This window comes from Bos taurus, chromosome 11 (assembly GCF_002263795.3).
Source record: "Bos taurus isolate L1 Dominette 01449 registration number 42190680 breed Hereford chromosome 11, ARS-UCD2.0, whole genome shotgun sequence".
Taxonomy (NCBI): domain Eukaryota; kingdom Metazoa; phylum Chordata; class Mammalia; order Artiodactyla; family Bovidae; genus Bos; species Bos taurus.
The window spans coordinates 80,904,641-80,927,664 of record NC_037338.1 but is presented as its reverse complement, the minus strand read 5'-3'; the positions used below and the strand labels follow the sequence as shown (position 1 = coordinate 80,927,664).

Sequence of the window (23,024 nt, the reverse complement as noted above, 5' to 3'; positions counted from 1 at the left end):
GGGAAGATCTGCTGGAGAAGGGATAGGTTATCTACTCCAGTATTCTTGGGCTTCCCTTGTGGCTCAGCTGGTAAGGAATCCGACTGCAATGTGGGTGACCTGGGTTCGATCCCTGGGTTGGGAAGATCCCCTGGAGAAGGGAAAGGCTACCCACTCGGGTATTCTGGCTTGGAGAATTCCATGGACTGTACAGTCCATGGCCTCACAGAGTTGGACACAACTGAGCAACTTTCACCCCAAAATTCTGAGAAGGTAGGATTTAAAAGCCCAAGGAAGCATTTCTTCCTTGTTTCCCAAGACTTTATGACTCGGTTCAGTCATAGGTGCCCTGATGATAAATCAGGAGTGGAAGAGTCATCTGTATGAGGCATTCAAGTCAGTATTCACAAAGAGGCTTGATTTTGTCAATTACAGTATCTTCCCCAATTCACAGAAACATGACTTTGAATACATATAAAGTCTTAATTTTAGAAGTTACACATATTTTAAAGAAGCAATTTCTTTTTATTCTAATTAATATTATCATTAATTAGAATATTAATTGAAAATATAAAATATTTTCACTTATGATAGTTGAAACCAAAACTCTGTAAGGCCAAAGCAATGAAAAATCTTCAGCTCAACAAGAGATGCCTGGATACCTGAGGAGTTTTCCCATTTTGTATTAAGAACCATAACGTTAAAAAATGACCACAAAAACTCAGACACTGAAGCTGTGTAGATGATAAAAGTTTATGCATTTGGTATATTCTACTTTTTTTTTTATTTGAAAAAGCACATGTATGTTAAAATAGTTTTGATACAAATGAATTATAAATGTAACTTTAAAAAAATCAGACTTTGTCTTGGAAGTGGGGGATGTTTAAAACATTCAGCATGTTTCCTCTTTCTGCAAATTCTTAGATTACAAAAGCACAGTTTTGGACTTCTCATTTACCAATTGATCTCTGCTTAGGACTACATTCGACTCCCTCCCCTCACCCAAAACAAAATCCAATTTTTCTCAGTAACTACAGAAGTGTCGCTGCTTTTAAAATACTGCCTTGTTCTTAAAATACTTCCTTTTAACTTCATAAATATTTACTGCTAGCAATAGAGGGAATTCTTGTTGGATATGCACGTCTTTTTAAAAAGGTTAGCAGTAATCCTAGTATCAAACGTAAGAATACAAACAGGCGTTCTACTCATGTTTTCTTTAAAAAAAAAAAAAAGCGTTCATAAACACAATTGCTTACAACAGGCTGTTATTTTATCATTCTAAGCAGCACACTTCTTAACAACTCTAAATCAGGATGTGTCTCACAACTGACACCCGCTCCACCCCACCCCGCCCCCAGCAGCCAGTCCTTTGACTTTTGGTCGCTTCTCTGCTCCAGGGGGAGCTGCCTGCGGCTGTTTCCCCAGCCCTTCTTCTCAGCATGGTCTGCAGAGTCCCTCTGACCTGCATCCTCTCAGCAAAGCCAGAGCTCAAGAGACTTTGGACTGCAAACCAAGGGACTCTAAAGAGAGCAAGCACACTGCAAGTCAGGGGGCACAAGTGGGTTGTAACCCGGTTCCGACACAGATTGGACACTTAGCTGAGTAGCTGATGGTCAAGGACTAAGGGAAAGGCACTGTGTCAGAGTTGGCAGTGCTTTAGTGCTCTGAGAAAGTGCCTTAATAGCATATTAAATGTGATGAAACACAGTAATTAAAACTATAGTCCAGATCTGTAATCGTAGCTCCAGGATTAACAATGACCTATGCGGAGGCCTGGCGTGCTGCGATTCATGGGGTCGCAAAGAGTCGGACACGACTGAGCGACTGAACTGAACTGAACTGATGCAGTGGTTGTGACCAAGGTTTCTATGGTCCTGTGTAGGTCCTTCCTCGTTAATAAGCACAAAACAGACAATAAATCTACTGGAAGCTGGTCCCTGCCCACAGCCCTACCCCCTGCCATGAGAATAATGTAATATCCTGGAAAAGCAAAACTAAATATAATCAGATGCTCAAATGTTTATTTTAATTCTTACAAAATACTATAGAAATGAACCCAAACTTAACAGATATGTACATGTACATATGTACAAAATTTGAAACTTCTGAAAAAGAATCTATAAAAGTAGATGGTTAAAATAATAAACAAAAAGATTTAAAACCAGTACTATGAAATTGGGTTTTCTCAAAGTAAGATAACTGTTAATTTTAAATCGCTGGTTGTGGCTGGTCTTATTTACATGTTTTGTGATACATAATGTCAGATACATAAAGGAGCTTCTTTTACTTTAGAATACCTTGTTTCATTTTACTTTAAATAGTCCTGGATGCTTTTCGCCTTTACATGTCTTTCAACATGAGGACATGGCGTATTAAGTCACAAATCAACTCCGGTCGTCGTCGTCTTCTTGAGATACAGGTCGGAAAGGCAATGTAGTTTGTCCTCTTTCAGGATCAGACATTCGAAGAATTCTAATCAGTTTACTTGATGGAAGTGAACTAAAAGAAGCAAAATTAATTACTCCAATTTCCAAGTAAACTTTTTCATATTAAAAAAAATTCTAATACTACCTCATGAAAATATAAGTCAAATGGCTGCTAATGGGGGAGGGGATATAAGTCTGATATCTGAAATTCTAGGAGAAATATAATTTACAAGAAGGAAATAAATTTTCATTTTCAAAAATTAACTTCCTGATTAATGGCATGAGTTTTCACTTTGGAGGAAAAAGAAAATGAAGGAGATTTATATAACATCTAACTCTCTTACTCTTCTTATCTAGCCAGGAAGGAGTCACCTGAATATTTCCTGTCATAAACTTAAACCCCCAAATGATCAAGTGACCATTTTAGAGAAAGAATATCAACTTTAAGTGACACAGAGCCTGACACCATGCAGGTACCTAATAAATGCTGATTGATAGCAAAGTAGTATTCTTTATTTAGAAAGACTTGTAAGTCACCAGAATAAGATTCAAGATGAGGGAGACTATGAATTATTTCTTTCGTCTAACTAAGTTACTAAAATTACTTTATATTAGTTGGTTCCTGATTACCACAGAAGAGCAGATTCAAGACAGAAATACTAAAAAGTAAATATTCACATTCAAATAAAACCTCCTCTATTATGGAAGGAAGCTAACACAAACAGTATTTTAAATATCTAATACGGAAAAACTACCTTCAATCTCTGGAATAAGTTTAGGGGTTTGTTTTTATTGATCACTTATGCATTTGCATTAAAAAATTAAGAATATAAAGGATTTCTTACTTCCTTTTATATACTTGACATATATATACATATACGTATTCATAGAAGAAATTTTAAGTTACCTCATGCTTTGAGGGGTAAGCAGGATAAACTGTCTGAAGCGCTGGGAATCTGCCATCTTGAGTATCATGTCCATTGCAATCCTCCGGTTAACCATATCCTGGAGAACAGACACAGAAGTTAGAGCTGCTGCTGTGTCAATTATGTTCTTGGGGAAGCAGCCTTGGATTTTACACACCCTTGGATTTTTATCCAAGGATCATCCATTATCTACAATGTCAAGCAACTCTTACATACTGTGAAACCCAGTATCTAAATTATTAGGGAAAATAACTTTCAGGAATTTCTATAGTCTAAGTATTTTTAAGTATAGCTCCTTGCCTCCCATACAGTTAACAATTAAAATAATCAGAAAATAGTCAAAATTAGCTGTTGCAAAGTGAATCTAATTTCAACAGTAATAGTTAGGAGAATGGTATCAAAAGTGACCAGATTCAAACTTATTAAATCTCTTAAATCTTCCCTCAATGATTAAGGTGTTTTAAAAACTCTGTTCTTATCACCTTCTACAATTTGTACAATAGTAATAAGTTCGAATTTATAGACTAACTTCTCAACTGAATCATTAAAATAAGTTAATCAGCACATCAGTGTATAGGGAAAAAATGCCTGTTTATATAACAATAGGTTGTGAAACTAAATGAATTAAACTTTGTATTTACATCTTCTGAGTTAAATAATAAAAAATGATAAAAATGGAAGTATCTCTCCCCTTCCATGAAAACTCCGCAAATATGAAAACACAAGCAAATGAAACCACACGTGGCCATACAGTATGGTGGTCTAGAACCTGGACTATGGAGGGCAGACAACGGCCCAGCATCCTGGCTATACTGCTCAGTGGCTCTTTTTCTAGAAATTCTTCCATTGGCAGATCTGTAGTCTAACTTAAGGTGCAAAAGTAACCAGGGCTTGCCCAAACTGAATACTGTCCTTTCAAAACAATGCCTGGAGGGAAGTCTATCGTTTAATAACAAAGCTGCCAATGCACCAAGAAATATTTATTCATTTCGTTTAGACTGGTTCTCCAAACTTGGGTACATTTTTCTGAATAATTTCAACAAGGCAAAATGTCATTCCGATTAAAAACCTCTAAGTCTCTGAACGAGAAAGAAATATTCAGAATTAAATATGAAAAATAATATGCGTGGTAAGACTGCATAATGGCATTTTGGCAAAAATACTGTATGGAAAGAGCAATCGTCATCTATGATTTGTGAATCAGCTTTGAATCCAAATCTCAAAGGAATTTCTTAATCTTCAGGAATGAGAGCACAGGAAAAAACCCACTGAAGTGGTCTGCAAATATGAATTCTGATTTGCAAATAAGCATTTTCTAAAATCCTAATTATGTACTAGGCATTAAGAGGTAGAAATATGATTAAGACATGGTTGATAACTTAAAAAATAATTCGGTGAGTGATTCAGACATGAAAATAGGAGAATGCAACAAAATGAAAGCTAAATAAATATAATACATAATAATAAAATGTGTATAATATATTGAATATTATATAGTAGTAGTGTTCAGTTCTGTCTCTTCTTTTTTTGGTGATCCCATGGACTACAGTCCACTAGGCTCTTTTGCCCATGGAATTTTCCAGGCAAGAATACTGTAGTGGAGTGCCATTTCTTACTCCAGGGGATGCTCCCAACCCATAGATCAAACCTCTGTTGCTAGCGTCTCCTGCACTGCCAGGCAGATTCTCTACCACTAGCACCACGTGGGTGAACATTATATACTATAAAATATAAAAATATACAATTGCATGAGTTGATATAAAGTGGTGCTGAGGAAACTGAGAAGTCCCTAATCCTGTCTGCAGGGTGGCGGTATGGAGCTACATAAAGGTGACATCCAAACCAAGTCTTGAAAGATGAGTCAGAGTGTGACATACAAGGAAGAAGGGCACAGTGTTTGGAAAATCACAAACAGCTTAGTCCAGCTGAAAAAGTAGATGGATACAGTACCATAAAGGGTCTCAAAGTCACCCTACAGAATTAAACCAAAGACTTTTAAACAAGGGAGTGACCACAATTAGATTTATTTTAGAAACAGAAACCTGGCAAGATGGTGAGGACAAAGTGAGAAGGAACAGGATTAAAGTCTGGAAGTCTGGACAAGGAACAAAACAATGAGCAAGAGCTGAGGACAGAAGAGGTGACAGAGGCAGCAGAGGCTAGGGAGAAATCATAGAAGAGGAGACAGAGGTCAGACTTAATGTGTAACAAGGAAAGAAGAATCACAGATAAATCACTGGTGTTGCAGTCAGGTGTTGGGTTGGTAATGGCAATTTGTGAATAATCAAAGAAAGGAACTCAAGAAAAGAAAAGCTTTGAGTGGAAAACCAATTCAGTCTCAGACATGCTGAGTTTGGGATGTAGGTTGTTCACTAGATGAGGTCTCACAGGGGGCAAGAGAGATGTTAGACGAGATGCTTAGATTTGGTAGGAATCCAGTGTAGGAGAATCCTGTGGACAGAGGAGCCTGGAGGGCTGCTGTCCATAGGGTTGCACAGAGTCGACTGAAGCGACTTAGCAGCAACAGTAGCAAATGTAGGTACCAGACTGTGGACTGTGTGTGTGTGTGACAGGTGGGGGAGTAGGCAGAACATGATATCCAGGGAAACTCACACCACTGTAAAAAACAAAGAAGACCTTAAACATTTAAGGGCACGTGAGCTGGAGTGGTGGGGACAGACTGGCACGTTGAGAACAAAGAGGAGTGTGGAAACCCGTAAGAAGACACAGCTCAAGAGATGGAGGCTCAGTCTGTGGTACAAATACTTCAAAGAATTAACGTTCATTTATGATCCTTGCTAAACAAGTTTCGCTGCAGTACTGCAGTCCAAACTCAGATTGCAGTGGGTTTAGTGAATGAAGGATGAACAGCTGAAGTGAGAGGCTTACGATGTGCCTGAACCACAGTGAGGCAGACCTCACTGGAGCCTCACTCTAACCCTGTGAGGGAGGAAAGGCTAGGGATCTTATTTTATAGATGAAGAAACTGAGGCCTGAAGAGGACAGATACTGACTCCACAGTCACCTGGGTAACTGGTGACAGAGGCAGGCCTCAATGTTAAGTTTTTTAACTTCAAAGTCCAATGTTCTTGCTCCTCACATTACAGAGGTTGTTCTTTTGAAAAGTGTGGCTGAACAGGAAAGGAGACAACAGTGGTGTGAAGGTCACAGCAAGGGTGGTGAACTGCTTATCATAATAAACGAGGGAAAAGAGCACAAGTCCAGGATGGGGCCAAGCAGTGTGGTGTGTTAGTAAGGGAAGGAACAGGGATTCTTTAGCTCTTCCCTACCAGTCATCACAGACAGAACTGACAGAGCAGGATCTTTTCTGTTGAGAAGAACTAACAAACGAATAGTTTCCTTTCAAAATACACATTTCAAACCACCACCAAAAAAAGAGAAAAACTCGAGAATTTAAAAGTTAACACTACCATGTAGACATCAAACTCATCCAGGCATCTGAAAGGAGATTCAGCAATGGACCACAGAGAAAGAATGAAGCAAACCGTGGAAAACGAACGTTCACCGCCAGATAAGGCCCGCATGTCATTGAAAGCGGCTTTGTTTCCTTCTCCAGGCTGAACCTTGAAGGAGGTAACAAAAGACAAAATGCAGAAAAAAGTCAGATTAACTTCTTTACAGAAGTGGTTGGCTACCATTTTAAAAAGGATGAATTTATAGTAAAAATGAAGATAAGCAACAAAATCAGTCAGTGACTTGGAAATGACATCTATTCCATTTAAAATATTTTAAGTAAAAATATAAGCTGTATAACAGCGGCTTCTGTTTTACTGTGAGAAATCTAATTGAAAACATTTTCTCCCCTTAACCAGGTCTAACATACCAAAATTGTAAAAGCTTAATAAGAGTACTAATATTAGGGAAATGAAAACCGTTATTGCCTCCACCTAGTTTCATTGAGATAAAACTAACATTTAACATTGCATAACTTTGAGGTATAGGACATGACACAAACATATACATTGCAAAATGATTATCACCACAATAAGGTGAACATGTCCATTAACTCACACGGTTGCCTTTTTTTTTTTTTCTTTCAGCGGTGAGAATTTTTGAGATCTACTGTTTGAGCAACTTTCAAATATACATACAGTATAAGTACTGGCATAAAAATAGACAAATAGACCAATGTAATAGAATTTGAGAGCCCTGAAATAAACCCATGCAAATACAGAAAACTAATATTTGATAAAGAAGCCAAGAATATACAATTCAAGAACATACAATTCAGTTCCACTGGTCTGTATGTCTATTTTGGTTACTGTTTTGGTTACTACATATTTGCAACACAGCCTGAAATCAGGAAATGTGATGCTTTCAGACTGTTCTTTCTTCTCCAGATTGCTTTAACTACTGTCTTATCTGGTTCCATTCAAGTTTTATGACTGTTTTTTTCTCTTTGTGAACACTGCCTTTGGAATTTAGATAGGGATCGCACTGAATCTATAGACAGCTTTGGATGGTAGAGACATTTTAACAATATCAACTCTTCTGATTCACGTATAAAGGTTATCTTTCCATTTATTTGTGTCTCTGCCAATTTCTTTCGTCAGTGTCTTATACTTTTCACTGTATAGAGCTTTCACTTCTTTGGTTAATTTATTCCTAGGTATTTTATTGTTTTTGATGCTACTGTTAACCAGATTGTCGTTTCTTTTTGTCAAATATTTCTAAGTGCCAAGAAATAGTTGTTTTTACTTTTGTTACTTGATTTCTAGTGACATCTAGTGGTTAAACTGCTTTTGAAAATAATTACAAATTTTCTATAATCTCCCACAAAATTTAACACGCTGTATGAATTTTAAAAAGGAGCCAGTGGAGTGAGAAAAGATGGTAAACATTTACCACTGAAAACAAAAGTCCTTAATTATCACCATAAGAAAATAATCTGGTTGTCCGCAGGGGGGAAGGGAAAGAGCTACAACAGCAGCTTTAGTCAGTAGAATTAATTTAATTTTCAACACTTTGGTAAAAACTATCTTTAACTTAAAAATAAGTTCTTTTGTTTCCTATGACAACAGATCAACTTATCATCAAAAGAAATGAAGCCCTCCGCCCAGAAAAAGAAATGAAGCAGGTTATCCTCCTAATGACTAACATGGAAAGAGTTAAGATACTTACTGATATAGTAAGAGTTTCATTCTTGTGGTCAAAATTCATTTTTCCACAATACGCCCGCTGAGATAGTAAGTTGTCAAAGTACAATTTACATCGTAAAGTCAAACACCTTAAAAAAAGACATTGGGCACATTAAAAAGTTTACAAAGTTTTAGAGAACTGTAGATTCAGCATGAGCTTTAAACCAGCATGTAAGACCAGATGAAAATACGCCAGGGTGTTAACACTGTGCCCGTTTAAATAGGTAAAATTTTAGGTGATTTTGTCCTTGTCTTTATATTTATGTCTCCATATTTTTATCAATTCATTTTATAATAAACAAAACATCTATAAGATGAATAAAAATGTCCCACATAGAATAAAATCCATTGTATTACAGGCAGTCCATATGAATGTATCAATCAACTAATTTATACAAAATATCACCCTAACACAGAAGACATAAATCATGCCCTTGAGAGGATTAAACTTTAGCAGTGTTAAGATAGTGGTAAATGGCCTATTCATTAGCTTGTCTCCTCCTAACTTTATAGTAGCAAAAATGGCGAGGGCAATCTCTCAGTCATGTATCTGCAGTACCTTACACACTGCCTCACACAATACAAACTCCATTTATTTATCAGATGGCATCCTGCTGTCAGGGAGACCTTTCCCTTCTTCCTCATTTATTTATTTACATTCTTTTTATAAGGATGCAGTCAGATTGCTATTTTATTCACTGGGTTATCATTCATTTGTTGTTGCTAAGTTGTGTCCAACTTTTTGTGACCACGTGGACTGTAGCCTGCCAGGCTCCTCTGTTCATGGGACTTTCCAGGCAAGAATACTGGAGTGGGTTGCCATTTCTTTCTCTGGGGGATCTTCCTAACCCAGGGATCGAACTTGAGTCTCCTGCACTGGCAGGTGGATTCTTTACCATACAGCCACCAAGGAACCCCACCATCTATTACTGTTCTTGTTTATTGTGGTCCTCAAATTGTCCCACAGTTTGCCAGTGGGAGCCTCTTTCAAGATGCCTATGTCCTTTCATCATGACTCTACATTTTGGGGAGCACTTCCTTACATTTCTGGCATCTATACCTTCCCTGCTCAGCTCCATATTATTAACCACTTCTCCATGGAGCCTTGATTCCTTTTGGTGGGGAGTGTTAATTAGAAAATAAAATCTGGGTGATAGGCAACTGGCTATTTTTCCTAAAGTCTTTGTTCCTAAAGAACTTAAGACTCCTTTCTTTAGAAAAACTGTATTTTATTCTTTTCCCTCCCAATTCCCTTCCTAGTTTCAGTTCAGTCGCTCAGTTGTGTCCAACTCTTTGCAACTTCATGAACCGCAGCACGCCAGGCCTCCCTGTCCATCACCAACTCCCGGAGTTCACTGAGACTCATGTCCATCGAGACAGTGATGCCATCCAGCCATCTCATCCTCTGTCATCCCCTTCTCCTCCTGCCCCCAATCCCTCCCAGCATCAGAGTCTTTTCCAATGAGTCAACTCTTCGCATGAGGTGGCCAAGGTACTGGAGTTTCAGCTTCGGCATCATTCCCTCCAAAGAAATCCCAGGGCTGATCTCCTTCAGAATGGACTGGTTGGATCTCCTTGCAGTCCAAGGGACTCTCAACAGTCTTCTCCAACACTACAGTTCAAAAGCATCAATTCTTTGGCGCTCAGCCTTCTTCACAGTCCAACTCTCACATCCATACATGACCACAGGAAAAACCACAGCCTTGACTAGACGGACCTTTGCTGGCAAAGTAATGTCTCTGCTTTTGAATATGCTATCTAGGTTAGTCATAACTTTCCTTCCAAGGAGTAAGCGTCTTTTAATTTCATGGCTGCAGTCACCATCTGCAGTGATTTTGGAGCCCCCAAAAAATAAAGTCTGACACTGTTTCCCCATCTATTTGCCATGAAGTGATGGGACCGGATGCCATGATCTTTGTTTTCTGAATGTTGAGCTTTAAGCCAACTTTTTCACTCTCCACTTTCACTTTCATCAAGAGGCTTTTGAGTTCCTCTTCACTTTATGCCATAAGGGTGGTGTCATCTGCATATCTGAGGTTATTGATATTTCTCCTAGCAATCTTAATTCCAGCTTGTGCTTCTTCCACTTCGTTTCTCATGATGTACTCTGCATAGAAGTTAAATAAGCAGGGTGACAGTATATAGCCTTGACGTACTCCTTTTCCTATTTGGAACCAGTCTGTTGTTCCATGTCCAGTTCTAACTGTTGCTTCCTGACCTGCATACAGATTTCTCAAGAGGCAGGTCAGGTGGTCTGGTATTCCCATCTCTTTCAAAATTTTCCACAGTTTATTGTGATCCACACAGTCAAAGGCTTTGGCATAGTCAATAAAGCAGAAATAGATGTTTTTCTGGAACTCTCTTGCTTTTTCCATGATCCAGCAGATGTTGGCAATTTGATCTCTAGTTCTTCTGCCTTTTCTAAATCCAGCTTGAACATCAGGAAGTTCACGGTTCACATATTGCTGAAGCCTGGCTTGGAGAATTTTGAGCATTACTTTACTCGCGTGTGAGATGAGTGCAATTGTGCAGTAGTTTGAGCATTCTTTGGCATAGTCTTTCTTTGGGACTGGAATGAAACTGACCTTTTCCAGTCCTGTAGCCACTGCTGAATTTTCCAAACTTGCTGGCATATTGAGTGCAGCACTTTCACAGCATTATCTTTCAGGATTTGAAATAGCTCCACTGGAATTCCATCACCTCCACTAGCTTTGTTCGTAGTGATGATTTCTAAGGCCCACTTGACTTCACATTCCAGGATGTCTGGCTCTAGGTCAGTGATCACACCATCGTGATTACCTGGGAATGAAGATCTTTTTTGTACAGTTCTTCTGTGTATTCTTGCCACCTCTTAATATCTTCTGCTTCTGTTAGATCCATACCATTTCTGTCCTTTATCGAGCCCATCTTTGCATGAAATGTTCCCTTGGTATCTCTAATTTTCTTGAAGAGATCTCTAGTCTTTCCCATTCTGTTGTTTTCCTCTATTTCTTTGCACTGATCACTGAGGAAGGCTTTCTTATCTCTTCTTGCTATTCTTTGGAACTCTGCATTCAGATGCTTATATCTTTCCTTTTCTCCTTTGCTTTTCGCTTCTCTTCTTTTCACAGCTATCTGTAAGGCCTCCCCAGACAGCCATTTTGCTTTTTTGCATTTCTTTTCCATGGAGATGGTCTTGATCCCTGTCTCCTGTACAATGTCACGAATCTCATTCCATAGTTCATCAGGCACTCTATCTATCAGATCTAGGCCCTTAAATCTATTTCTCACTTCCACTGTATAATCATAAGGTATTTGATTTAGGTCATACCTGAATGGTCTAGTGGTTTTCCCTACTTTCTTCAATTTCAGTCTGAATTTGGTAATAAGGAGTTCATGATCTGAGCCACAGTCAGCTCCCGGTCTGGTTTTTGTTGACTATATAGAGCTTCTCCATCTTTGGCTGCAAAGAATATAATCAGTCTGATTTTGGTGTTGACCATCTGGTGATGTCCACGTATAGAGTCTTCTCTTGTGTTGTTGGAAGAGGGTGTTTGCTATGACCAGTGCATTTTCTTGGCAAAACTCTATTAGTCTTTGCCCTGCTTCATTCCGTATTCCAAGGCCAAATTTGCTTGTTACTCCAGGTGTTTCTTGACTTCCTACTTTTACATTCCAGTCCCCTATAATGAAAAGGACATCTTTTTTGGGTGTTAGTTCTAAAAGGTCTTATAGGTCTTCATAGAACCGTTCAACTTCAGCTTCTTCAGCATTACTGGTTGGGGCACAGACTTGGATTACTGCGATATTGAATGGTTTGCCTTGGAAACGAACAGAGATCATTCTGTCGTTTTTGAGATTGCATCCAAGTACTGTATTTTGGACTCTTGTGTTGACCATGATGACTAGTCCATTTCTTCTGAGGGATTCCTGCCCGCAGTAGTAGATATAATGGTCATCTGAGTTAAATTCACCCATTCCAGTCCATTTTAGTTTGCTGATTCCTAGAATGTCTACATTCACTCTTGCCATCTCTTGTTTGACCACTTCCAATTTGCCTTGATTCATGGACCTGACATTCCAGGTTCCTATGCTATATTGCTCTTTACAGCATCAGACCTTGCTTCTATCACCAGTCACATCCACAGCCCTTCCTAAACTGCATTACATTTCCACATTTGAAAATACTGATAGTTTCAGTTTTTCCTTTGTTGCCACAATAACTATTGCTAGCTGGTATTCAGAATTTTCTGTTAACTTTCCTTCTGAAATACTGATATGCATTTTTCAACTGTGTCCACTTATGGGATATCTAAAACACTGTCCTCATGAAAGTGACAAGGTTCTCCAGTGTAAAGAGATAAACAATTTAAAAAATTTAACCATCTCTATTGTCCTCTCAAGATTAGGTAAACAATGTAAAACTTGTCAGGGGTGAAGAAACATATCAAGATAATAAATTATAAGATCAATACTTTAACAGAAAATACTTTAGGGATGCCACAAATTACTTTCACATTAAGAGTAAAAGGCCATGAGATTAAAAGATGCTTGCTTCTTGGAAAAAAGGCTATGACAAACTTAGACAGCATATCAAAAAGCAGAGACATCACTTTGCCGACAAAAGTCCGTATAGTCAAAGCTATGGTTTTCCAGCAGTCATGGATGGATGTGAGAGTTGGACTATGAAGGCTGAGCGCCAAAGAACTAATGCTTTTGAACTGTGGTGTTAGAGAAGACTCTTGAGAGTCTCATTGACAGCAAGGAGATCAAACCAATCAATCCTAAAGGAAATCAGTCCTGAATATTCATTGGAAGCACTGAGGCTGAAGTTGAAGCTCCAATACTTTGGGCACCTGATGTGAAGAACTCATTCATTAGAAAAGACAGACCCTGATGCTGGGAACGATTGAAGGTGGGAGGAGAAGGGGACAACAGAGGATGAGAGGGCTGGATGGCATCACCGACTGGATGGACATGAGTTTGAGCAAGCTCTGGAAGATGGTGATGGACAGTGAAGTCTGGTATGCTGCAGTCCATGGGGTTGCAAAGAGTTCGACATGATAGTGACTGAACAATAACAAGAGTAAAAGGGCAGTGAAAACCCAGGTGGCACCCAGAAGCCCCGTTTAGGAATCTGGGGGGGCCCAGGCCCTCCGGTTCAACAAGCAGAGTGTGGGGAAGAGAGAGCTGCACTGAGAGAGCTCTAGAGAACCACAGAGGGGCTGGGAGATCCCCAGGTTAAGTAACCTTATCAGTGGCAGTGTGGGAATACTGCCCGAGGCTGGCAAGAGAAACACCCCAAAGCAGCAGAAACAACCCCTGAGGTCACTCAGAGCCAGGAACAGTTCACATTCCCACAGGTACGAGTGGAGTAAACTCACAGTGCATCAACAGAGGACTCAGAAAAGCACAGCTTCACTGGTAATAAAAAAATTTGTCCTTGACCGAAGACTGCTCTGGTCCTACCTAACAAGACTTAAAAGCTGCCTCAAAAGAATAAAAATAAGAAAGTCTTTAAGTTCTAATAACATGCATATAAAACTGAAACACACATTTCAAAAACTAACCTATTGTTTAGTTAAGGAATATGGCCAAACAAGCAAAGCCTATTTCCCATTATGGCTTTATTTGAATTTCCCCTCACTGCAGATGGTGACTGCAGCCATGAAATAAAAGACGCTTACTCCTTGGAAGGAACGTCATGACCAGCCTAGACAGCATATTCAAAAGCAGAGACGTTACTTTGCCAAAAAAGGTCCGTCTAGTCAAGGCTACGGTTTTTCCAGTGGTCATGTATGGATGTGAGAGTTAGATGATAAAGAAAGCTGAGTGCCGAAGAATTGATACTTTTGAACTGTGGTGTTGGAGAAGACTCTTGAGAGTCCCTTGGACTGCAAGGAGATCCAACCAGTCCATCCTAAAGCAGATCAGTCCTGGGTGATCTGATCTTCATTGGAAGGACTGATGTTGGAAGCTGAAACTTCAATACTTTGGCCACCTGATGCGAAGAACTGACTCATCTGAAAAGACCCTGATGCTGGGAAAGACTGAGGGCAGGAGGAGAAGGGGATGACAGAGGATGAGATGATTGGATGGCATCACCGACTCAATGGACAAGAGTTTGGGTAAACTCTGGGAGTTGGTGACGGACAGGGAGGCCTGGCATGCTGTGGTTCATGGTGTCGCAGAGAGTCAGACACAACTGAGCGACTGAACTGAACTGATAGTAGTGAAACTTAAAATTTATAAAAATTAAAAAAATTCTAGTCTTAAGACCATAGTTCTTGGTATGGGGATGCACGCTCAGTTGCTTCCTACTCTTCACAACCCCATGGACTGCAGCCCACCAGCATCCCAAGTCCATGGAATTTTCCAGGCAAGAGTACAGGACTGGGTTGCTACTTCCTTCTCCAATAGTTCTTGGTATAAACAGAGTTAAAAAACATGCTACTGAGGGGATGCCATAGGAAAAATAGCTTAGGTGGAAACACTAGGGCTGCCTAGGATTCAAGTATATCAAGAGCCAAGCCTACCTATCAACTGTCCTCTGGTTTATTTCTGTTGCTTGTGATTTTAGTTGATTGATCCCTGACAATCTGCACATTTCTGGGTATACTAATGAGATCCAGTGTCTCTGACCTTGTACTCATTTATTCAAACAATATACATCACGTTTCTACTACATTTCAGGCACCACAGTAGGCACTGGGGATATATCTATGAACAAAACAGAGATTCTGTACCCAAGGAGCTACATGGTTCTAGATTAGGGCGATCAACTGAGAACCTGCCTCAACAGGGCCCATAAAAAGCCCATAAAAAATTATCTCTCATTAGAACATGCATTGTCTAAGACTGAAATAGTCTGTTTCAGAGCCAAGAAGCTTCCAAATGACCCATTTAAGCAGAGACTGAAAGCCATCTATAAGTTATCCAGTAAGGTACATCTAATGGAGTTTAAGTTTAAAAAGCTCATTTATAAAAGTCCCTTGAAATCTAGAATTCTCATTAAATTATAGGGTCCTAAGCACTACTACATCTTTTCTAATTGAATCATGAAAGTTCTCATTTTATTGTTTACAGGGAGAATTGAAAACAAAGAATGCATAGTGTGTGGTAATATTTTTTAATGCACTTACCTTCTAAATTGTTGATATGTTTTATATCTATGGATCATTATTTCTTCCAGTAATTTAATAAACCTTTTTAAAGTCTTTACTTTGCTATCCAAATCAAGATAGCTTTCTCTTGCCTCTTGATATTGCCTATTTTATGAAAAAAAAAATATTAAGCAAATAAATGTCATTCAATGAAACATAAAATCTCAAATACACTTAATAAGTTCTATAATAATTCCAAAGAAAAAAGTTATTTATTGTTAATATTACATGTATGAAAGACTAGTTAAGCTGTAACCATGTGCCATAGAAACACTTTACCCAAACTTAAGGTTTTATATAAATATCTTTTGTCTTACTAATATATATGGATAATATGGTAAAGTAGAAAAGCAAGCACTTACTTCATTATTTCCTCTCGATCTCCATAACTAGCATGTTCTGCCTGTATCTTCTGTCTTAATCTATTAATTTCTTTGTCTAGAATTGAGGCAGATTTTTTCACTTCTATCCGCTCTGGACAGATTTGTCTTGCTTGTGACATTTTCTCCTAAGATAACAGACATTTAACTTTAAAACGTCTTTGATAACAACAATTCACTGTACTCTTTGTACCAAAATATGCAAAGTAAAATTCTGAACTTATATTTAAGAAATGTATTTTAATTACACTTAATATCAATGTTATTTTTCTAAGCTTTATACTGAGAATACAGTTCAGAGTCATCATAAATTTTCAAAAGAAAATTGCATTAGTGTACACAACTTTAACAATTTAGAGGAGCTCCATAACCTTCTAGTAAAACAAATTTCAAGTAGATGTTATGAAGGTCTGGCACCCCAGATGCTGAGGTCAGACATAGCTTTCTGTGACTTTTAAGAGGGATTCTAAATACCAAATGGTACTGAAAACATAAAGACCCTTCTGTTTGTAAAATATTAAAAACCCAAAGCACTTGCACACATAGCATTTCCATTCATGACATTCGTATATTAAGTCAAACAAATCAGGCAATGGGTTTCAGAGTTGAAACCATTTTCCTAAGACATGTAAAAACAAAGCTGGAATCCACTTCTTTTAGGTTAAACCATGGTTGCCTTCAACTTACTTTCCTCTAAAAATAGGGCTTCCGCTTTCCACTGTCAACCAGGGTTATTAGTAAGGAGGAGCTGGACTGTAGCCCAACTCACTCCTGAGTTAACTCAGAGGCAGGGAGTATTTTTCTGACATAAAGCTGCTATGCACTTGCCAAGTTAGGCATGTAAGGAACTATTTCAGAGCAGGGAGTGCCATTTTCCAAATCACCTGGAGGCACAATAAGGGGCTATGGCAGTCCTGCCTAAAGTACTCTTCGTGTTGGTCTATGAAGTCCCCACATTTTGAGAGTCCCTAAGTCTTTCCCTCTGTTGATTCACTGAAACAGCTATTACTCCAAAGAAAACAGATATCCATCAGACAACTTGTCTCTGTTTGGAAATATGACATTAAGGAAAACGCACTTTAATAATCATGACTAAGGTTGTAAATAAAAGGTTTTAAAAAATCATGGATAACCTCTAGCTCTTTTTCTTTCATATCTAGTTCTCGTTTCTTTTTATTTAAAGTATCCAAGTGTTCTTTCTGCTTGTCTTCATAATGCCGTTTCCCTCGCTTTTGGTTATCCACTTCAGAATCAGCAAGGTTTAATTCATCCTGTTTAAATAAAACCAAAATAATCTATAAGGAAAAGATTGCTTTAAAAAATTATCAGCTTAGGTATAAACTGACAAGTAATAAAGTGGACAGGATTATGCTGCTTGAAGAGGCCAGTGTTAAGAGTTCATATCCTTCTGTGACCATTGGAAAAATGCATCACTCAACTATTCTTATTACTCAAAACATAGCTCTAACCACAATAAAGATGCCAATGCTGAAGACACATGAGAAAGGTTAAAAAAACTAATTCATGAAATGTAAATGGAAACAAAGCAGTATTTCTAAATGTTAAATGTATTACTTCGTATATGTGATTCTGTGGTGTTCATGTATAATTAAATTAATAGACTGAATGTCAAGTACACATTTTGATTATTTTGCCTGATAATTTTATACATGAATGATGCCCAAAACACATTTTCTTCTATTATTGGAATTCTCCCTTGTTATAGGAATCTGTCTTCTATTAAGAGTATATACAACATATAAATTTCTTTAAAGGAGGTAGAGACTGGTGAAAAGATTTTACTGGCATTTAGAGATGATATATGTACAAAGCCATAAATTATGGCAGCTTTCTTAAATACTGATATATAGACTGCCTTCTTTATCATCAATTTGGATGTTTTAAAAAAACATAGATTTCCAAACCCCACCTCTGGAGATTTTATTTTAGTAGGCTGAGAATCCCTACATCTCAATTTTTAAAATGGCTCTTGATTTCAGTTCAGTTCAGTTCAGTCGCTCAGTCGTGTCCGACTCTTTGTGACCTCATGAATCGCAACACGCCAGGCCTCCCTGTCCATCACCAACTCCCGGAGTTCACTCAGACTCACGTCCATCAAGTCAGTGATGCCATCCAGCCATCTCATCCTCTGTTGTCCCCTTCTCCTCTTGCCCCCAATCCCTCCCAGCATCAGAGTCTTTTCCAATGAGTCAACTCTTCGCATGAGGTGGCCAAAGTACTGGAGTTTCAGCTTCAGCATCATTCCTTCCAAAGAACACCCAGGACTGATCTCCTTTAGAATGGACTGACTGGATCTCCTTGCAGTTCAAGGGACTCTCAAGAGTCTTCTCCAACACCACAGCTCAAAAGCATCAATTCTTTGGCGCTCAGCCTTCTTCACAGTCCAACTCTCACATCCATACATGACCACCCGAGAAACCATAGCCTTGACTAGACGGACCTTTATTGGCAAAGTAATGTCTCTGCTTTTCAGTATGCTATCTCGGTTGGTCATAACTTTCATTCCAAGGAGTAAGCGTCTTTTAATTTCATGGCTGCAGTCACCATCTGCAGTGATTTTGGAGCCCCAAAAAATAAAGTCTGACACTGTTTCTACTGTTTCCCCATCTATTTGCCATGAAGTGATGGGACCGGATGCCATGATCTTTGTTTTCTGAATGTTGAGCTTTAAGCCAACTTTTTCACTCTCCACTTTCACTTTCATCAAAAGGCTTTTTTGCTCTTGATTTAAGAACCACCAAATTAAATTTTGCTGAGTTTGTCTATTTTTTGAGCCTAGTCTAGTATTCTTGCCTAGAGAATTCCATGGACAGAGGAACCTGGTTGGGCTATATATACTCCATGGGGTCACAAAGAGTCGGACACAACTGAGCCACCAACACTGGACATATATACTATGATGATGATGTTTACCTTCAGGAATCATAGTTATAAAGAAAAAGAAACAAACACAAACCAAAACAACAGCATCAAGGAAGACAGAAGATTTACGGATATCCCGAAAAGAAAAAGAACACGTGATGTATCTAAAAATTCCCAGTTATTTACACCTCATATAAAAGAGCAGAAACAGGCTACTTCCTGACCTAAGAATACAATTTTCTGCAAGTTATTCACACTGCTAAAAATAACTACCACCCAAGGTAGACACTTAATGATATAAAGTTTTTATAACACAGGTCTATTAAAAATAAAAACATTATTATATGGAGGATAAAGATAAGCTGCTCCTTTATTTTGAAGAAAATAAAAGAAAATGGGTACAATTTTTGTAGTAGGAGATACTACAGCTGGAAATTGGAATGGCTTATGAAACAGAACGGTTGCCAACACTAAATTTTCTAATTATTTTTTGTAGAAACTTTCAAAATACGTCCATGTTTGCTTTAGGGGATCAAATCAGCTTTATGGAGCCAAAGGGGTCAGTTATATTAGGATGGATCGTGTTGGTTAATTTTCTCTGAGTAACTTTAGAAAGGGAAAAACTTGACTTATAAAACAGAATGCAAAGAATTTAAGGTTCTTTCTATTACTGTGGCTTTTTTTTTAACTTTACAATATTACATTGGTTTTGCCATATATCAACATGAATCCGACACAGGTATATACGCGTTCCCCATCCTGAACCCTCCTCCCTCCCCGTACCATCCCTCTGGGTCGTCCCAGTGCACTAGCTCCAAGCATCCAGTATCGTGCGGCAAGCCTGGACTGGCAACTTGTTTCATATATATTATAGTCCTCAAATATTTAATAAAATTACATCCTGGGTACCAATAAATGTAAAACTTTAAAAAAGGAACCAAGAGAATATTTCCTTTCATTTCATTTTGGTGATGGTAAAACAGAGACCTAAAGATATTAAATTCACTTAAGTGACACTTACCCTGTTTTGGGGTGAGGGCTAGGATGGGTTAGATCTAGAACTAAATTCTGATATAGCCCTATGTCTGTAGAGCTTCTAACCTTTAAGAAAGATCAGCCTTTAAAAAAAAAGTAGGCTGAGATGCTAGAAGGGACAGAATCATTGAAAAATTTTATTCTCTTTGACGTCTAAATAACAAATTTTAGTTAGCTGACAACATTGGATAAATAACTATAGTATGTATTATAGCCACTTGCTTCCTATAATTACATCAATTATGAAGTTTTAGAAAGCTATAAATCATCAGATCTTGAAATTTTCAAAAGCAGTCAGTCTCAATAGAAATAAACACTCATTGTCTCTATCAGAAACAGAGAACCTCTCCTACTCTAATAATGCAGACCATGATTCTTAATGCAGATCCTGCTCCCTGTACAAAAAATTCAATATGTAACTAAAGCATTAAGCTTGCAGTATAAATAAAAAAACAAAACAAAACAAAAAAACCACCGCACACGGCCACAGCCCACACGACGACCGCCAGGTAGCTCCCTCCCGACGGACGCAGCAGCAGTGATCATAGCGCGCCACGCCGTGCGCCACCCCGGCCCCTCGGGGGATGGCGGAGTTTGGAGAGTGAAAAGGTTGGCTTAAAGCTCAACACTGAGAAAACTAAGGTCATGGCATCTGGTCCCATCACTTCATGGGAAGTAGATGGGGAAACAGTGGAAGCAGTGTCAGACTTTATTTTTTTGGGCTCCAAAATCACTGTAGATGGTGATTGCAGCCATGAAATTAAAAGACACTTACTCCTGGGAAGGAAAGTTATGACCAACATAGATAGCATATTGAAAAGCAGAGACATTACTTTGTCAACAAAGGTCCGTCTAGTCAAGGCTATGGTTTTTCCAGTGGTCATGTACGGATGTGAGAGTTGGACTATGAAGAAAGCTGAGTGCCGAAGAACTGATGCCTTTGAACTGTGGTGTTGCAGAAGACCCTTGGACTGCAAGGAGATCCAATCAGTCCATTCTAAAGGAGATCAGTCCTGGGTGTTCTCCGGAAGGAATGATGCTGAAGCTGAAACTCCAGTACTTTGGCCACCTCATGCGAAGAGTTGACTCATTGGAAAAGACTCTGATGCTGGGAGGGATTGGGGGCAGGAGGAGAAGGGGACAACAGAGGATGAGATGGCTGGATGGCATCACCGACTTGATGGACATGAGTTTGAGTGAACTCCGGGAGTTGGTGATGGACAGGGAGGCCTGGCGTGCTGCGATTCATGGGGTCGCAGAGTCAGACATGACTGAGCGACTGAACTGACAGATCAAAATAAACTGTTTAAAGTGAGAAAAATACCCCCTATGCCAAGATTTCAATGACTACATACTTGAACAGCATGTTCTACCTCTTGCCACTCCTCTGACACAAAATGAACAAATGTCCTAACAGAAAACAGATTCTATCTAGAAGCTGCTAATACGTCATGACAGCTTCTGAGGAATTAACTCCTTTGTTAGCCAACTCTTCTTGGTCCTGTTATTGATGGCTAGTAGGATGCGACACTATAAAGAAAAACCCTCTTGGCTACTAGACGACTGTGTGCAGGTTTACTGAAGGGTTCACTTATTGGCAACCAAGGCAAAGAGCTAAGATCAATAATTCTTACTGCATTCTGCATGTATATTTTGCTACTGAACTTATCTCTGGACTTCCAATTCTAGGAGTTGCTTTAGCCTACAGGTCCCTAACGGAGAAGGCAATGGCACCCCACTCCAGTACTCTTGCTTGGAAAATCCCACGGACAGAGGAGTCTTGTTAGGCTGCAATCCATGGGGTTGCTAAGAGTTGGACACGACTGAGCGACTTCACTTTCACTTTTCACTTTCATGCATTGGAGAAGGAAATGGCAGCCCACTCCAGTGTTCTTGCCTGGAGAATCCCAGGGACGGGGGAGCCTGGTGGGCTGCCATCTATGGGGTCGCACAGAGTCGGACACGACTGAAGTGACTTAGCATAGCACAGGTCCCTAAAAGAACAGAACACAGCTTAACTTATCTGGGATAATACAGTGCTTCCCAGGTGGCGCAGTGGTAAAGAATCTGCCTGCCAGAATAGGAGACATGGGTTTGATCCCTGGGTGGGGATGATCCCCTAGAGAAGGAAATGGCAACCCACTCCAGTAATCTTGCCTGGAAAATTCTTTGGACAGAGGAGCCTGGCGGGCTACAGTTCATGGGATAATTCGGGTGCTAATTATTTCTTTTTCTATATTACTTTAGCATAAATTATCATTTTGATTTTAATCAATCCTTCATCATTTAAAATTTTCTTTGATCTCATCTTTGTTTTAATTTCACTTCTCTAATCCCTGAATTTTGAATTTGGTCTCTCCCATTCTTGACAATTTTCATACTTATTTTATTTCCTCTTATTCTATTTTCTTTTAAAAATTAATTCTGTCTTCTTTATTTATCTTGGACTTTTTGATTCAAATTTCCTGTAGTAACTACTTTTTATTTGTCTTTTTCAATAGTATCCTTAGTATGTTTTCCTTTCTCACAACATTAAAATTTTTTAAAATTCTTAGCTCAAGTAGAAAAATACAAAACCAACATGTATTACCAAGGTAGCCAGAAATCACAACTCTATGGACAGCAATAATATAGAGGTCACCACAAATAGGGAAAAATTGTTTCTATTCAGCTTCTCCTCTAACTCTCTTTAATAAATTACATTTTCTGTCAGTGGAGACAATTATAGTAAAGTACATATGTGTGCAAGTTCTTTTAAACTTTTAAAATATTTAAATACATTTTGAGTCAAAGAAGTACTTTTCCTGCAAAAAAGGGGTTATATCATCAACATACCTCTTCCCTCTTAAGACATACTACTGATTCTTCTGTGTCTTATAAATAAAATCTTAAGTTTTGAGAATAATTGAGCTGTTCAATTAGAATGATAATAAGCTGCTGATAATAAACTTTATTTCCCTAATTTGGTTTCAAAAAGCATGTGTCTTCAAACAAAAAAAGCCAATTGAATTCTGGCTGGAATATAATGCAGATATGTTAGTAAGTAGGTATTTCAAGCTGGCTTTTATATCAACTAATCTTAGAGTTCAAAGAT

At 38.6% G+C, this 23,024-nt stretch overlaps 1 protein-coding gene across 1 annotated transcript in view; it reads right to left on the bottom strand.

The window, feature by feature from the left end:
• Positions 1–714: 714 nt before the first annotated feature.
• The window catches only part of SMC6 (structural maintenance of chromosomes 6), a 75,067-nt gene continuing 52,757 nt past the window's right edge, over positions 715–23,024 (bottom strand). Inside the window, exons 21-27 of the mRNA XM_002691475.6 lie at positions 17,146–17,283; positions 15,995–16,140; positions 15,612–15,737; positions 8,474–8,579; positions 6,763–6,915; positions 3,313–3,410; positions 715–2,478 (exon numbers count right to left, since the gene is read on the bottom strand). Coding sequence (XP_002691521.2) covers positions 2,364–2,478; positions 3,313–3,410; positions 6,763–6,915; positions 8,474–8,579; positions 15,612–15,737; positions 15,995–16,140; positions 17,146–17,283 — 882 coding nt within the window. The 3' untranslated portion in view covers positions 715–2,363. The remainder of the gene's footprint in view (positions 2,479–3,312; positions 3,411–6,762; positions 6,916–8,473; positions 8,580–15,611; positions 15,738–15,994; positions 16,141–17,145; positions 17,284–23,024) is intronic.